This window comes from Eumetopias jubatus, unplaced genomic scaffold, assembly GCF_037043125.1.
Source record: "Eumetopias jubatus isolate StellerSeaLion01/CBP00866 unplaced genomic scaffold, mEumJub1_p1.0 scaffold_1, whole genome shotgun sequence".
Classification (NCBI taxonomy): domain Eukaryota; kingdom Metazoa; phylum Chordata; class Mammalia; order Carnivora; family Otariidae; genus Eumetopias; species Eumetopias jubatus.
The window spans coordinates 215024882-215041874 of record NW_028274807.1 but is presented as its reverse complement, the minus strand read 5'-3'; the positions used below and the strand labels follow the sequence as shown (position 1 = coordinate 215041874).

General features: G+C 56.0%; 2 protein-coding genes and 1 long non-coding RNA gene across 12 annotated transcripts in view; 2 read left to right on the top strand and 1 right to left on the bottom strand.

Annotated features, from left to right (window-relative positions):
- UHRF1 (ubiquitin like with PHD and ring finger domains 1) overlaps positions 1-5634 on the top strand; it is a 30929-nt gene extending 25295 nt beyond the window's left edge. For both annotated transcript variants that reach the window (XM_028126186.2, XM_028126187.2), the window contains exons 16-17: positions 1018-1122; positions 4163-5634. In XM_028126186.2, coding sequence (XP_027981987.1) covers positions 1018-1122; positions 4163-4309 — 252 coding nt within the window. In that variant the 3' untranslated portion in view covers positions 4310-5634. The remainder of the gene's footprint in view (positions 1-1017; positions 1123-4162) is intronic.
- Positions 5635-11350: 5716 nt separating this feature from the next.
- KDM4B (lysine demethylase 4B) overlaps positions 11351-16993 on the top strand; it is a 133614-nt gene continuing 127971 nt past the window's right edge. For all 9 annotated transcript variants that reach the window (XM_028125998.2, XM_028126006.2, XM_088017897.1 and 6 more), the window contains exon 1: positions 11351-11450. The gene's annotated coding sequence lies outside the window, so the exon portion shown is untranslated. The remainder of the gene's footprint in view (positions 11451-16993) is intronic.
- LOC114226099 (uncharacterized) lies at positions 14065-16623 on the bottom strand. Its single transcript, XR_015766662.1, has 4 exons — positions 16515-16623; positions 16221-16379; positions 15187-15287; positions 14065-14420 (listed from the first exon to the last, which is right to left on the bottom strand). It is a non-coding gene; the product is annotated as an uncharacterized LOC114226099 (long non-coding RNA).

Here is a 16993-nt window from a genome sequence, read left to right as displayed (position 1 = left end):
CTGTGCTTTCCCCTGCACAGGCCCCTTGGAGTCTGCCTGTTACTCTGACGCCCTCTCCCGGGCTCTTGGTCCTGGTCATCTTGTCTCGGGGCCTTGGCCCGCGTGGTCCCCTCGGCCCCGAGTACCCTCCCCCGCAGTGCTCCTGCATGGGTCCCCTGCGGCCCCGTGGCGAATGACCACATATCTGGTGGCTCCGAGCAACACCCGATTTCTTCTCTCAAAGTTCTGGAGGGCAGAGGCCAAAAATGAGTCTTTCGGGGCTCAGTGCAGGTGTGGGCAGGGCCGGTTCCTTCCAGAGGCTCCTAGGCTTCCCAGTTTCTGGAGGTGCTGCGTCACTGGCCCCGGCACATCCTTGCAGACTGTGCCTCAGTGGTCACACGGGCCTCTCTGAGGGCCAGACCTCCCTCTGTCCCTCTCATATGGTGGGCTCCCTGGGTAACTTAGGATATTGTCCCATCTCAGGGCCCTTAATCCCATCTGTGTGAAGTTCCTTGAGCCACGTGAGGTGACATGTACAAGTCCCGGGGTTCAGAGGTGGCATCTTGGGGGCCATGACCTAGCCAGCCATGTGTCCTCCAGGTCACCTCCTCCACGGAGCGCTGCCTGACCGCTGGCATTCCAGGGACCCCCTCTCCCCCCGGCTCCCTGCTGTCTTCCCCGCCCCCCCAGCACTGCCGAGACGTTTCTGTTCCCACCGGTCTCGTCTTCGGTCTCCCCCGCTGGCCTCCATGCTCCAAGTGGGCCGGGTTTCTTCTGTGTTACCTGCCGATGGGCCCCCACGCCCAGGCCTCACGTGTACTGAGGGAAGAGCCGCTGATAAGCTCACTCTTGACTCTGAGCCGGGTGTGCTCTGGGCCGCGGGTGCCCCTCGGCTTGACTCTGGGCATGGCCTGCCTCTCTGGGCTTCTGTTTTCTTGTCCTCACGTGGGGCAAGAGCTGCCTCCGGCCCCCAGGTGGGGGCGCCGGTTCCGACCCTGTCGGAGGAGGTCTGGTCCACTCTCACGCGCGCTCCTGCAGTTCCAGAAGTTCCTGAGTAAGGTGGAGGAGGCGTTCCAGTGCATCTGCTGCCAGGAGCTGGTGTTTCGCCCCATCACGACCGTGTGCCAGCATAATGTGTGCAAGGTGAGAAGGGCGGCTGTGGGCCGGGGGCGGGGGTTGCTCAGCGGACACTGTCCTCCCCTTCCTGTGCCCCCGCTGTGCTGCAGAGTAAAACGCAGCACCTGGGCCACCCTGCCCACCTCCCTGTGACTTTAAGGCGCACTGGCCCTCCACCTGGCCCTCCGCCTGTCCCTCCCACAGGCCATAGCCTACCTGCTTTAGGAGTATTCCCCGGTTCTCCCTCCCCTGGAACATTCTCCCCCAGCCTCCTAGGTGGCTGGGGGTCCAGGGCAGGAGAGGATGGGTGGCAGGCTCAGCCTGAGGTCTGGTTATAATAAATGTCGATTGAGCATGCTGTGGACTGGGACGGTGAGGTGTGAGGTGCTTGGCTCCTAGAGGAGCAGGAGGGAGGGCTTCCTAGTGGAGGTGACAGCTCAGGTGGGCAGAACGGTGTTTGCAGAAGCCTGGACAGGCAGGCAGGGCGGAGCAGCTGGGGCCTGTAGGGGACGAGGGCTGGGAGGTGGGCATGGAGAGTGGTCAATCAGGAGGGCTGGACTGGAAGAGAGACCGGGGGTGGCGACGGTCTCCTCTGCAGCTGTGCTGACGCTGGGGTGGGTCCGTCTCTGCGGGCAGTGACCCCTCCGTGCCAGGATCACCCCCAGTTGTGATAGCTGCAGAGGTTCCCGGCACCACCCCGCGTCCCCTGGAGGCAGAATTGCGCAGGTGGGTGCTGCTGGTGAGCAGGAACGGCTGTTTGGCGGTGTCCTCTAGTTAGAGTTGCTCAGTAGGAACTTATGGGCAGTGCAGGCAGGCAGTTGTGGTGGAAGGGACTGTCCCTGCCTCCCAGCCACCCTTGCTCTCTGAGCTGCTGGCCCCCTTTCTTGCCTTGGGGTCATCTCGGTTCAGGCTCCTGTGTTAGCTGTCCCATCAGGGGAGGGACTCCGAGACCATCAGGCAGTGTGGCAGGTCAGGCCCTTCCCTCTTCTGTCCTCGGGCCCTGCCACCCTGCCACCCTGCCATGCAGCCCGCTAAGTCCCCTTGGCAGTGTGGCCCAGGAGAGAAGCCTGCGCGCCCCAAGCAGAGGCTCAGCCCCTCCCGGTTGTGTGGCCTTGGAAAGCCACCCAGGCCCTCTGAGCCCCCCATTGCCTTGGTGTAGAGGAAGGGGGCGACACCCTCCCGGCCAGCTTCTGGGCCAGCACGCAGGCAGAGACGGGACAGACGGCGGGGCCGGCGGGTTGTGGGGAGGCCACTTCAGAGCATCTCAGCAGAGCCAGCGCGGGTGCCGGGGAAGGGCCTGTGCGTTTGGTCTGTCGCTGGTCGCTGCTGGAACCGCAGCCTCTGAGCCGTCCTAGGAAAATGGCTTTGGCCTACGTATCCCAGCACCTGACTTTGTTTTTACTCTATTAAAAAACTTATTGTAGTGAAATACCCACACAGTGAAAATTGCCATCGTAACCATTTTTAGTGCACAGCTCCGCGGCATGAAGCCCACTCACACTGTCCTGCAGCCACCCCACCCTCCGTCTCCAGAACTTTCCATCTCCCCACACGGAGACTCTGTCCCCACGAAGCACGGACTCCCCACCCCCTGCCCCAGCCCCGGCTCCCACCCTCTCCTCTCTGTCTGTGTGGACGGGACTCCTCTGGGGACCTCCTGGGAGTGGGGTCCTCCTGCGGGATGTGTCCTTCTGGGTCTGGCTCCTCTCACTGAGCATGGTGTCCTCGGGGTCTCTCCACATCATGGCAGGTGTCAGGATGTCCTCACTCCCCACCTTTTTTTTTTTTTTAAGTAGGCTGCATTCCCAATGTGGAGGCCAATATTGGGCTTGAACTCACAACCCTGAGATCAAGACCTGAGCTGAGACCAAGAGTCTGACGCTTAACCGACTGAGCCATCCAGGCGCCCCTTCCCTTTCTTTTTAAGGCTGAACTAACATTCCAGTGTGCGGATGGACACTTGGGGTGTTTCCATCTTTTGGCTATTGTGAATAATGCAGCAGTCCAGAACCTGATTTTTGAACGTGGACCTGAATCTTAGTTGTGTTGAGCAGAAAGAACCGCCTTTGGTCTCTGGAATCAAGGCTGGAGATGATTGAAAAAGGAATGAGGAGTTTTCCAAATGGGAGCAGAAGCCACAGCCCATGTCCAGTGGCTGGATGTGCGGTGGCATCAGCAGACTTTCTGCCTTGTTGACCTTTCCCCCCTCACCCGCTTGCCTGACGCCATCCTTCAGGTGTGTGCACCTGCGCGGGTGCTCGCGCACGTGCATGCCCTGTGTCTGCGGGTGGCGTCTTCCCTGTTTCTGTGAGTGGGAAGCTGGCTGTCCAGGGCTTGTCTGCCCCTTAGCTCTGTTCCCACCTGACTTGCTTCTCCAGCTCTCATGTGGTGCAGAGTGGTGTATGAACCCAGAAGGCAGGCGAGAGATCCTGCCTGCCTTCCGTCCTTTCTTCTCAGCGTGTATTTGTTGAACATGTGTGTGTCAGGGTCCGGTGCTCGGTGCTGGCCGGGTCAGCAAGACCTCTTCAAGTGGCAGGCGGTGTCTGGCCTGCTTCATACGAGGACGTTAGTACAAGGTGATTCCAGAAGGTGGAAGGTGCTGTTTTAAGACAAGTAGGGTGAGGGCTGCTTCTGATACTCTGGGGTCATCAGGGAAGGGTCCTCTGAGGAAGTGACTTGGGCCGAGGCATGAGTGACAGGAGAGCCAGAGGACAAACCTGTTAGGTGGCATGAGCTACAAGTGCCAAGGCCTAGAGGCCAGGATGGGCTTGGAGCCTTTGAGGAGCCCCAGGGAGGCCAGCCTAGAGGTAGAAAGTGAGACCGACGGTCAGAGAAGGCCTCTGGACCCTGTGAGAAGTTGGTGATTGTTGCTCACCACATGCTGGGGGGATGCGGGGTTGGTGGTCATTGCTCACCCCCATGCTGGGGGGACGCGGGGTTGGTGGTCATTGCTCGCCCTGCGTCTGGGGGGATGGAGTGGGCGGGTCGGTGGTCGTTGCTCGCCCTGCGCCCGGGGGACGTGGGTGGCTGGCTGGGACAGTGCTGCTCACTCAGCCCTCTCCTGCAGGACTGCCTGGACAGATCCTTCAGGGCCCAGGTGTTCAGCTGCCCGGCCTGCCGCTACGACCTGGGCCGGAGCTATGCCATGCAGGTGAACCAGCCGCTGCAGGCCATCCTCAACCAGCTCTTCCCCGGCTACGGCAGCGGGCGGTGATCCTCAAGCACTTCTCGCCGGCAGTTTTTAAAAAACGTGTCACAGGGGTCTCTGCCCCCTCTTTTGTTTTTAGTGGGTTTAACTTAAACATGTAGTTTTTCCTGCACTCCCTAAAAAGCCTTGTCTTCCTGGTTTTGTTTTGTTTTTTTTTTTTAACCTATAAATTTTCAGGAGTTTGTATTATGCTCAAAGAAAGAAAGTTGGACTTCTCTGTGTTTTTATTTTGGTTTTAAAAAAAAATACCAAGCCTGCAGTTTATCAGCAAAAGACAAACAAAAAATTTTTTCTGAAGATGGAATTAAAAACGCCTTGGCGCGAAGGCTGCTTGTGTTCCCAGCGCCAAGTTCCCAGAAGTTCCTGCCGCCGCCGAGCAAGGAGGCGCCCGGCTGCCCGGAACCATCTCTTCAAGGTGTGTGGCTTGGGCCCCCGAAGTTGAAAGTGAGCGCATCTCCCTGACGGCGTTTTGCTGCCTAAAAGCCAGCAAGGTGATGCCTGGTGGTGGCCCGGGTGTGCCTGGCCCTGCTGTCGCCCGCCGGGAAGGTGGCGAGAGGTCCTGGCCGGCCGGTTCAGACGCCTGTCCCAAAGCCATGCCCCCCAGTCCGCTCTCGTGTTGCAGCTACGCACGCAGAGCCCTCTGCCCGGGTGCGTGGGGGGCCGCCGCCGCCACCGGACTGCTCTGCGCGGGGCTGGGCGTGCGGCCAAGGGCCGGCCCGCCTGCCGCACCATGGAAGCACACGTTCGAAGCCATGTTCAAGTGCCTTGGGGTCTTTCTTTTGTTGTAAACACGAGGCTCTCTTTTAGCACTGAATTGTTGAAAACGCCAGCCAGATTCTAAAACTGGGGCTAGCCAGTTCTTCCTGATACTGGGTGAGTGTTTGGGGGTGATTTCATTTCTGTGGATCCTTTCAATTGAATTGTCAGCTCACCAACTGAGAATTTTAAGAGGGAGATTTTTTTTGTTTTAAGTACTTTTTTGAATGAAATTTTTTGTAGTTATTGTATATGTACCAAGAAAGCTATAACTTAGGGTTTGGTTGTGTTTTTGTTTTTTCTTTTTTGGTTTTGTATTTTTTTTGGAATGATTTGTTGGTTTTTTTTTTTTCTAACTTTACCAAAGTTTGCAGCTTTTACCTCAATAGAACAGGAATATTTTGAATCCCATAACTGCAGACAAACTGGAGCGATACTGTTTTAAAAGTTTTTCTTTTCTTCTTATTAGGTTTGTTAATGTATTAGGAAGAAACAACAAAATCCTGTGTAGGCTTTTTCTAAAAAGTTCAGTATTCTTTGTCCAGATTTTAGATTCTCAGAATAAATGCCTTTTACAGATGCATCGGGTTGTGTCTTCTGTTTGCGAGGTGTTTTGTGGCACCTCTGTTCCTCTTCTCCAAAGCCTGGGGACACCGACCTGGCGAGCGGCATCAGTCCTGCTTGGAGGACAGGTCAGGTCGAAGACAGAGTGACGGGCCGTGGCCCTAAGTGCCACTTGGGAGGCGCCAGGCTTTGACCTTAGCAGGATCCACAAACCCGAGCCAAGGGGCCAAATCCAGCCTTCCATCTTGGATGGGGGTCACTTAATGCTCGTTAGGTGAGTGGCGCTGTTCCCCATTTATATTTGAGGAAACAGACAGCCATGATCTCCATTAGGAGATGGACCTGAATCAGCAACCAGGAGTCACATGATCCCGGAGAGCTCTCGGCAGGCCAGGGGATGTTTGGGCACCAAGGGGGTGAGGGTCCCGACGACCTGAAATGCTGGCTCCGCAGAGGTCAGAGGCCAAGGAGGAGGCAGGTTTAACGGTCGACTCCAGGGAAGGGAGCAGCTATGCTCTGTAGAGGCCATTATTCACATCGACCTATTGCCTGCACCTTTTATTGATGGTTAAATAATGATGTGGGCAGATCTGACTTGATAACCAGGAAAAAGTTCTGTCTCTCTGGGTCCTTTCAAATGTGTCAAGTGTGCTGTTGAAAGCATGCTGTGGGGAGGGCGGGGCGCTGCTTCGTGGGGTGGACAAGAATGTTCTAGGTCTGCTAATGGCTGCACACATTCGGGGATGTACCGAAATGCTTTGAGTTGTACACTTCTTGAATGGGTCAGTTGTACGGTAGATGAATTATGTCTCAAAGAAATGTCAAGTGTGAATGTGAAATAAAAACAGGAATGATGCCCAGCCACGAGGAGCAGAGGAAATGCCATGAACGTCCCCAGGCGGGCCCTACCCCGGGAACGGAACACACAGGGGTGGGTCCCTTGTTGAGATTGGGGCGCCTGGGTGGCTCAGTTGGTTAAACTGCTGCCTTCGGCTCAGGTCATGATTCCAGAGCCCTGGCATCGAGCCCCGCATCGGGCTCCCTACTCATGCGGGAAGCCTGCTTCTCCCTCTGCCTGCCACTCCCCCTGCTTGTGCTCTCTCTCTCTCTCTCTTGCTATCTCTCTCTCTGTGTCAAATAAATAAAATCTTTAAAAAAAAAAAAAAGTCAACTGGGTGGATTTTAAAAGGTGGTTAATCCAGGGGTGCCTGGGTGGCTCAGTCGGCTGCACATCTGCCTTTGGGATTGTGGGTTTTTTGGATGTTTCTCTCATTTGGAAAGTTAAGAACAATGTCATTGTTAAAAATTAGCAAAACTTAGGAAAGTGTACCTGGAATTGCTATGCAAAAAAATCACAATATTAGGCATGTTTGTTTCCTGGTAGGGTTGGGTTGGGTTTGGTTTTTATTGTTCTATAACAGCTTTATTGAAATACACTTCACATTGCCCTAAAGTTCACCCATTTAAAGCGTACAGTTAACTGGTTTTTAGTACGTTCAGAGTTGAGCAACCATCGCCTCTAGTTCTAGAACATTCTCATTGCCCTAGAAAGAACTCCCATCACCATCAGCAGTCCTCCCCCACCTGGCCCCCCAACCCCGCACCTTCAAGCCCCCTTCCTGTCCATGGATGAGCCTGTTCTGGACATTTCACGCACGTGGAATCACACTGTGTGGCCTTCCGTGTCTGGTTCCCTCCCTGAGCTTTGTCCATGTTTTACTCCTTTTAAAGGCTGAATAATAGTCCATTTTATGGATTAACCACCTTTTTATTTATTTCTTTTAAAGATTTTCTTTATTTAAGAGAGAGAGCAGGAGCAGAGCAGGGAGGAACAGATGGAGAGGGAGAAGCAGACTCCCTTGCTGAGCAGGGAGCCCAGCGCGAGGCTGGATCCCAGGGTCCTGGGATCATGACCCGAGGCGAAGGCAGACGTGCAGCCGACTGAGCCACCCAGGCGCCCCTGGATTAGCCACCTTTTAAAATCCACCCAGTTGACTTTTTTTTTTTTAAGATTTTATTTATTTATTTGACATAGAGATAGCGAGCGAGAGAGAGAGCACAAGCAGGGGGAGCGGCAGGCAGAGGGAGAAGCAGCCTTCCCGCGTGAGTAGGGAGCCCGATGCGGGGCTCGATCCCAGGGCCCTGGGATCATGACCTGAGCCGAAGGCAGCGGTTTAACCTACTGAGCCACCCAGGCGCCCCGACCCAGTTGACTTTTTAGTGTAAAGTGTGTTCCTTCTTTTCCTCCACTCCAGGTTATAAAATTGGTTCACATCCTCAGGCTTTATTTATACCTGTTGTGCGCCTGTATGTATGGGTACCACGGTGTTCGACCTCAACAGAGCCCTCCAATATAGTTTTGACTCCTAGCCATTTTGCAGTTGAGACACAGGGAGGTTAAGTGGCTTACCCAAAGACGTGGCAAAGCCAGGGCACGTACGTAGGTGTATACAAATTGAAACACAAAGTGAGGACAGTGCCATATATACTGCCTTATCACAGTTTTCTATTCATTTCAGTTCGTGTTATAAGTGACCAAGACCTTGTCTAGCACCTTAGCAAACAAACGTGAGAAGCAGGCTCCCCACTGAGTGGGGAGCCCGATGCGGGGTGTGTGCATATTTGTGTGTTTGTGTTCAAAAATGGGAAACCTACTATATGTAAGTCTAGTGATGCATACTTTTTTTAAAAAAAAGATTTTATTTATTCATTTGAGAGAGAGAACAAGCAGGGGGAGAGGCAGAGGCAGAGGGAGAAGCAGACTCCCTGCTGAGCAAGGAGCCCGATGCGGGACTCGATCCCAGGACCCTGAGATCATGACCTGAGCTGAAGGCAGACGCTTAACCATCTGAGCCACCCAGGCGCCCTAGTGATGCATAGTTGAAGCAAAATGGAATGTCAGAATTCCTTCTCCTGGGGAAGCTGGGGGGCTCAGTTGGTTGAGCGAGACTCTTGGTTTCGGCTCAGGTCATGATCTCAGGGTCATGAGAGTGAGCCCCGTGTTGGGCTCGGCGTGAAGTCTGCTTAAGAGATTCTCTCTCCCCCTCTGCCCCTCCTGCCATTCATTCTCCCCCCCGCAATAAACCAATAAATAAAATCTTAAAACAAAATGAGCCGGCCCTGGGCTGCTCGAGGCTTGTTCGGGGAGGGGTACAGCAAGGCTCCCAGTCCCAGCCTTTCATGAGATTCGCACCTGTCTGCAAAGACCTAAAGAAAACCCAGGTGACTTATCCCCCGGAGAATTTGCCCATTTGAGAATTCTGTGTCCTTCCTACTTTGCATAGGACCTTTTTTTTTAAATTAAATGGCAGCTCTTGTACTTTTTTCCCCTAACAATCTTATTATGCAAACTTTCTTTTTTTTTAAAGATTTTATTTTATTTTATTTATTTGAGAGAGAGAATGAGATAGAGCATGAGAGGGGGGAGGGTCAGAGGGGGAAGCAGACTCCCCGCTGAGCGGGGAGCCCGATGCGGGACTCGATCCCGGGACTCCAGGATCATGACCTGAGCCGAAGGCAGTCGCTTAACCAACTGAGCCACTCGGGCGCCCCTTATTATGCAAACTTTCAAACAGAAAAGTTGAATTGTATGGTGAACCCTCAAATACACCCTTTTTCTGGATTCTTATTGTACAATTGTTAATGTTCAATTTTTACATAATAGATGGCATTAAAAAAAATCTCCCCAGACAAAATAAGTTGACAACCTATTTAGGTGCTCCAATTAAAATTTTTTTTTATTTTTTGAGTCTGTGTCATCCAAATACCTGGAACTCACTGTGTTACAGGAGAACAGAAGGCCTGTGTGTATTTTTGGGGGTGGGGGAACCTCCATTGTTGCACGTTGGATACTGTGTTACCAAAATCAAATGCCATTTGTCTCTCCCACAGCTTAGGGAGTTCCTTGGGGGCAGATGTTCTTTCCCATTTTTAAAGTTTAATTTTAACTACATGAGGAGTCTGTGAATATGGTCCCACGAGAAGGGACAATCTCCCTGAACAGATTCAAGTCCCCACAGACTACCCTTTCTTTTTTTTCTTTTTAAAGATTTTATTTATTTACTTGACAGAGAAAGACGGAGTGGGAGAGGGAGAAGCAGGCTCCCCACTGAGCAGGGAGCCGGATGCGGGGCTCGATCCCAGGAATCCGGGGATCGTGACCCGAGCCGAAGGCAGACGCTTAATGACTGAACCGTCCAGGCGCCCCAGATTACCCTTTCTACCCACGTGGATCTCTCCTTTCTCCAAAGATTTCCTTTTCTCCCTTCCGCGGTGGCCCTTCTCTGCATTGTCTCGGATGCATGCTCTTGGAGACCACACGACTCGGGTCTCGGTGTGTCTTCCCCATATCGTAGGTTACTGGACACCGAATTCTGGACCATTCTGCAGCCTGCTCACGAATGTGTGCAGGGGATCATTCCAGGACAGTGTTTGGAGACCGCCCTCTTGTTAAACTGCTACACAGTTCGAAGTGCTGCAGAGTGCCCTGTGCCACAGATTAGCTGGCCAGGACCCCGAAGGTGGGTGTGTAGAGGAACACCTTTGGCGCTGCAGGCGTGAGCTCCGGGGGGTTACTCGGGGTGCCTGACCTCCCTGGGGGGTACAATGTGGATAACACAAATATTACTGGGAAACGCCCTGCTGCCGATTCACACGACTGCCCGCTACCCGGGGCGCACCCCACTGTTGCCTACTGCTCAAGTAGTTAACGATGAAGACAGTGGTGAACCCACTCGGATGAAGCCACCAGCTCAAACCCTTTGTGTGTGGCGTCCCACTCATCCTTGCAACATCCCTTGGGGAGGGGCCGGCGGGGTCGGCTGTGTGTGTGTGTTACCATCCTATCCACTTCACAGGGGAGACTGAGGCCCAGCGAGGTTCCAGTGAGGCGTGGGGCCCAGCTGAGCTTGGAACCGTGGTGTTAGGGACTGCCTCGTGTTAGGGAACTCGGGGGAGCGCACCTAACTACCCGGTGGGCCTTGCCGATTTGCCAAGTTTTGTTGATTGTGATGGGAATAAATTTGGCTTTTGGGGGGGGGCAGAGGAGGGACGCTTGCTGCGTGACTTTTTATTTCTCCAGTTCTTCTCCTGTTTTGCAAAAGGGGTTGCACCAGAGCTGTTTCCCACGTCAGGACTTAATGAACTGGGGAACTCTGCGTCCAAGTTCCGGCCACCGGTCTCGAACCCCTTTCGCGTGCCTCCAGGGCCTGGTGCTGATGTTGTGCTGGGTCTCACGTACTCAGTTGCAGCCTGATAACCGGGGCGGGGCCCGGGCCCTGATTGGCATTCACGTCAGCCAGTCCGCGCCTCGGGCTCACCCCGTAAGCCAATGCTCACTTGCTCCCGTGCGGTCGTTGGGCGGTCCCCGAGGCGCCCTTGTCAATCCGAGGCCCAGCCACCGTCGGGTTGGTAGCGGCTCCCTTGGCTGGCGTGCGCCGCTTCCAATGAAAACGGAGCCGGTCAGCGGGCACGTGGGTGGGCGCCGGCGTGTCCCGACCGGTCAGCCAATGGGGAGGGGAGGCCAGCCCCCTGCGCCCCCCCAATCGAGGCGCGCGGGGGGCGGGCCGTGAGATGTTGATGGACCCGGTGGAGGGGAGGGGCGGAGCTGTCAGCGACAGCCAATGGACGCGCGGGCGTGGGCTCGGGGGCCAATGGCAGCCAGGGCGGAGCTGGCGCGCGGCCTCATAAGCCCCGCCCGGGGCGCCCGCGGAGGGCTCGGCCGCCAGCGACCGAGCGGGGCCCGGCCCGAGCGGGGCCTGGGGGTGCGACGCCGAGGGCGGGGGAGCGCGCGCCGCTGCTCCGGACCGGGCCGCGCGCGCCGCCTCAGGTGAGCCCGCGGGGAGGCGGCCGCCGCGTCCAAGCTCTGGCCCCGCCGCCGCCACCGCCGCCGCAGCCGCCGCCGCAGTCGCCGCCGCCGCCGCCCCCGCGCCGCGCCCCGGGCTGCGGGCGGGCGCCCGGGACTCGAGGCCCAGGCCTCGGGCGCGGCCTGCTCGGGCCGCGGCCGCCGCGCTTTGTCCCGGCCCGCGAGGCGGTTGGGGGCGTTAACCGCCTGGCCCGGGGGCGCCCGCCGGGCCTCGGGCGGGGGCGGCGCGGCCGGACAATGGCGGGGCCGGGGGCGGGAGGCGGGGGCGTCCGGCCCGGGGCCGGGGGCGCGCGCGGGGGCTGGGCCGGGGCGTCCCCGCCGGCCCTGCACAAAAGATGACAGCGTGGGTGGCCCGGCCCGGCCGGCCCTGCCCGGCTGGGCCCTTCTCTTTTATTATTCACAACAATCCTGATAATTAAAAAAAAAAAAAAAAAAAAAAAGAAGAGAGAGGCAGAGACAGAGAGCTCGCGAGCGCGAGGGAACGGGCGATCCCAGGCCCCGGCCCGCCCCCGCCTGCGTTTCCTCCTCCGGCGGGGTCACCGGGGCGCTGCCCGGTGGCGGCCCCCGACACGGCCATCGCTGCACCCCACCCCCGCCCTGAGACAGCCCGCCGCGCCGTCGCGGCTTCCCAACTCGCTTCCTATCTGCGAGCCCCCTAAAATAAGCGTGCAGTCCGGAATTTTTAAATTATTATTAAAAAACGTATCCACTTGGTATGCACCTCGCAGCTGCCAGACGCGTTCCCTCAGTGCCTCCCCCTTCGAGCCCCATCGCCATCTCAAAGACCCCCTTCTCTGTAGGAATAGATTGTGGAGTCGCTCCCGCGGCGACCCCGGTGGGAGCTTGGGGGGACGGATTCATTTTGCAAGGGACCTGCCCCGCAACGTGCAGGGGCCCGAGTCTGCGCCCAGTGGGCGCGATGACCCCAGGTGGAATGGGGTGCGTGTCCACCTGAGCACTGTGGAAGGTTTTGCAGGAGAGTGTTCTCCCCCTGTGGGCGGGGGAGGCGGGGACTGTTCTTCGGTGTGTCCCATCTGTTTGGTTGAGGGGAGGATGCTTTTGTTTTAATAATTCAGGTGCACCTGGGGAACTGTTTCCCGAGTTATGAAACTAGTGAGAAGGTGGTTCTGTTCAGTGCAATCCAGTGATCCTACAACATGTAAAGAGTGTGTTCTTGTCCATGTGTTCCTGTCAGCTGCATTTATTCAGCAAGTTCCTTTGGGCCCCACTGGGTGCTGGCTGTGTCTTCGGGTGGGAGGGTACTGGGATGCATTCAAGGCTGGGGTGCCCTGCCCCACCCCTCTGCCTCAACAGCTATTTATGTGGTTGTCCCCAGGCTGGAGAAAGCCCCTAAAACGGGCTCATTAGATGACTCTACGTGCTTTTATCTCCGCCATCCGAGAGCTAATGACTCCCCTAATTCTCAAATAATAGCTTCCTTATGAGGCTTCGGGAGGGTTTGTCAACTCGCCGGTCAGCCTTTTCTTGCCACCTCTGCAAGAGCTGTGGACAGCCTCTCCCGTCTTTGCAGCTTGTTTTTTGGAAACTTGAAGGACAGAGTGTGAAAGTCGTGGAGTCAACTTGTGATTATCTGAGTCGAGGGTTTCTGAAACTCGCTGGCCCTCTTTCCGTGTATCTGATTGGATGCTTGGCATATCTTGGTGTTCCTCCATTTGTGCCGGGGACACCACACCGGTCAGGCTGCCCTGCCCTGGGGGACGTCACTGCTGGGGAGCACACGGGGTGGCCGAGGTGTGGTTGCCCAAATGGCGTCCAGGTGTTGCAGCACGTGCATGCGGGTCCTGTGTCAGTCACCGCCTGTGCGTGTGTGTCCACGCTCATGTGAGCGTGTAGCTGTTGAGACTTGAAATATATACAGGTCCCAGAACAATTGATTTTTCTCCCATTTTCTGATCCTTTCCTCGTTGGGGGTGGGCTGCTAAGGAGATGTGAAATACTGGCGCTGAAAGGTAGTGCTGATTGGTCCTTTAGGACCCCGCCCGGCCTTTGTTGTACTTTTCCTCAGTCCCTCTGCCATCCTGCAGGAGCCCTCTGGGGTGGTCGGCCCCCTCCCCCCAGCCCCACCCCGCCAAGCCCCTTTCCCCCCACCCTGGCCACTCTGTCTGTACTCGATCCCGCATTTCGCCGCCAGGGCCTCTGCTGGTTTCTTGCCCCTGCCCTCCCATGCCCCACCCCCTTTCCCTGGGGGGGCTCAGCCATCTGTTCCTGGCTTCTATCTGACACCTGTGAGAAGGGGCGGGCAGTGGAGCTCTGGGACAGGTTGTAGAGAATTCCTAACTTGAGGCCTCGGTTCTAGTGGGGGAAGGGAGAGGTGGGGGTCCTGGGGTGTGAAGCCCACCATCCGCAGGGACTGGTTCAGGGAATGGGCAGGGACGGGGGTGGGTGGTGATGGACTGAGGCGCTGGCAAATGAGCCTTTGCCTTTGTGGCTTTCTTCCTGGGATGTGGAAGTGTGGTGTGTGTGTGTGTGGGGGGGGTCAGAGCTGTGTGACCTTGGGCCAGTCACTTGCTCAGGAACAAAGTTGGGGGGCGGGGTGGAGAGTGAATGAACTACTTGCAGAGGGCATGACCGCGGAGGGCCCCACAGACCTGTTCGGTCACCACCATGCCTCACCCACAGCCTCGGCTGGCCAGGGTTCCTGGCTCTGCTCCAGAGACTTGCTCCGTGGCTACTCCGTGGGGCCTTTTTGCCCCAGCTCTTTCCTGCCCCGCCCTGGTGCCTCGGCTCTGGCTGAGGATGCTGGGCAGCAGAGCGCAGGGCCGAACCTGGACTCCGTTCTGACCTGCTGTGCTTGGCCGTGTCCCTGGGTTCCTCTCTCTGTTCCCCAGACAGGCTTCCAAGTGTGAGGGACCCGGGTTCAAATCCCTTCTCTGGAGCAGGTCACTTCCCTTCTCTGGGCCTCCGATTCCTCATCTGTAAAATGGGTGTAATGAGAATCCATGCTAGGTCATTGTGGGGGATCAAAGGGGATGAGAAGCACTGAATGCTTTGTGTGGCACCGGAGGTTCGGGCTGGCCTCGGTTGATTACTGGTGTGCGGCATCTGCTTCTGTCAGGGGCTCCCTCTGCCTGTGCACATTTGATCGGATTGTCCTCCGGGAGACCGTCCTGGGCACGCGGGGGCCTGAGCAGCATCCCTGGCCCCGCCCACTTGATGCCCGGAGCACCCCCAGTGTGACAACTGCAGATGGCCTCAGACATTGCCGAGTGTCCCCTGGGGGACACAGTTGCCCCTGAGGGAGATCCTGTCACTTAGCCTTTAAGCCTGCAGCGGTCTGATACTTGGCTACGACCCCGCTCTGCCTCAAGTTCTGGCCCCCTTTGTCCCCTTCCGCCCCTCTGTCCTTGAATAGGGAGGGGCTTGTGTTTGCAAACCGTGTCTGGCCAAACTCAGCCTGGCTGTCCAGGTCCTTCCTGGCCGTCGCTCTGCCTCTCCCTGGCCCGTCCCAGCCCGCAGCTTTCCCTCCCGGAGAGGGGTGCACCCGCAGACTTGCCCGTGCCACCTGATGGGCATGGCGCAGGGCTCTTCCGGGGCTGTCCTCACCCGGAGCCCGTGCCGGTGCCCTGCCCAGGCTGGCTTCCACCTGTCACCATGCCCCCTTCCCCCCTCCCCCGGCACCATACCCCTTCCTGTCACTTTGCTTAACAGTTCTCTTTAAGTTGACTTTGGGGTGACTCACTTCTTGCATCTTGCCTCCTCCTGAATAGTAATGTCCATGAAGTCGCGGGGCTGTTCTTACGCTGGTTGCAGACATTTTTATCCAGTGAACTGGATTTAACTCTGATATTAAAAAAAACAGGTTTGGGTCACTGCAGTAGTAAAGCCCGAGAGGATTGATGAATTGATTTTGTTGTTGGATGAGTTGGTTTCCTAGTTTCCTCCCTGATTTGACTTGGCCTCTTCTGGGAGCGGCTTGTTGGTTAGATAAGGTGTCCCCACTGGTCTGTCACTTTTCGCTCCCGCTTCCTCAAGGAGCTTTTAAAAACTTGAAAAGTGGTCTGCCTCTACTCAGAACGCTCCAGTAGCTTCCTGTTCTTCCTGGAAAAAATTCGAGACCCCTTCCCGTGGCCTCCCTGCTCTGTCCTCTGTGGTCTGTCCTTTCTCCTTGCCTTACTGCTCCCCCTCCTGTGCCCGCTCCCTCAGTCATAACCAGCTTGCCTGCCTGCTCTTCCCTGCCCTGCATCAGGGCCTTTGCACTTGCTCTTCCCTCACTCTTCTAGCCAGCTGGCTCCTTGTCATTCATGTCTCAGCTCAGAGGCCATCCCTGGCCACACTGCCTAAACTCACCCTTCCAGCCACCCTCTCTCCCCATCCTGCCTTTTCTTTGCATTCAGCACTAGTGTAAACACACACATTAATCTGTTTATGTATCTATTGTCTGTCTCATCCAGGAGAACAGAAACTCTTTCTGTAAAGGGTCAGAGAGTCAGTTTTGGCTTTGTAGGCCAGTCTGTCCCAACTACTCTGCTCTGCCATTATGGCACAAAACTATGGGAATGAATGAGTGTGCCTGTTTTCCAATAAAACTTTATTCGTGGTCACAGAATTGTGAATTTCACATACTTTTCACCTGTGATGAACTGGTTTTCTTCCTTTTTTTTTCTTTTTCCTCACCCAAACGTTAAAGGTCAAAACCACTCTTAGCTCAGAGGCTGTACAAAAACAGGTGGTGGGCTCGGTTTGAGCTGTGGGCTGTAGTCTGGGAACACCTACCACCAGGGTGTGAGGTCCATGCTGGAGGAACGATGTCTCTGTTGGCTGCTGCGTGTCTCCCCAGCACCTGGGGCAGTTCCTGGCACGCGGTGGGTGTTCAGTCAACGCTCCCTTGCTGAATGAATTTCCAGCTGTCTTATATCAAAGCAGAGTCCTACTCTGTATTAAAAAAAAAAAACAAAAAACATCCCGGGTTGTTTCAAGGGAAACACAAGAAAATGTTATGACCCCGTCCACCCAAATAACCCCAAAATGAAGGAGGAATAAAAAGTAGCTGTGAACAGGGGCAAATACTTCGCTGTCTGCGATGCCTGGGCCTGAGTTTTTCATGCCCTTCCCTTGCGTACTGCACCCCAGAAGGTTGGGAAGAAATATTCTCAGAAGATGGGGAAGGAGTCTTCTTGGCCTGAGGAGTTTTGTTTTGGCCTGGCAGAGGCTGAGGGTTTAAAAGGAAGACGAGTTTCCCAATCATTTCGTTTTGTAAGCATCTGACCCATCCTCTTTACCAACACTTGCGCCCTCGTCGGGAGGGGCGGCTGAGTCCTGCGAGGTGGTTTTTATAGTCACCCGCCAGCTGGGTCTCTACAGGGACACTCGGAAGAGGTGGCTTCCTGGGTGTGAATGCTGAGCTTTGTGGGGCGCGTGGATGACAAGGTGACTGTCGGATGGCACGTGGCAGGCCCAGGAGTGTGCCTGGCACACTTGCTCCGTCTTGCTCGTCCACTGCTACTGCGACTGTGGCAGGACAGCGGCCGACGTGGGATTTCCAAGCC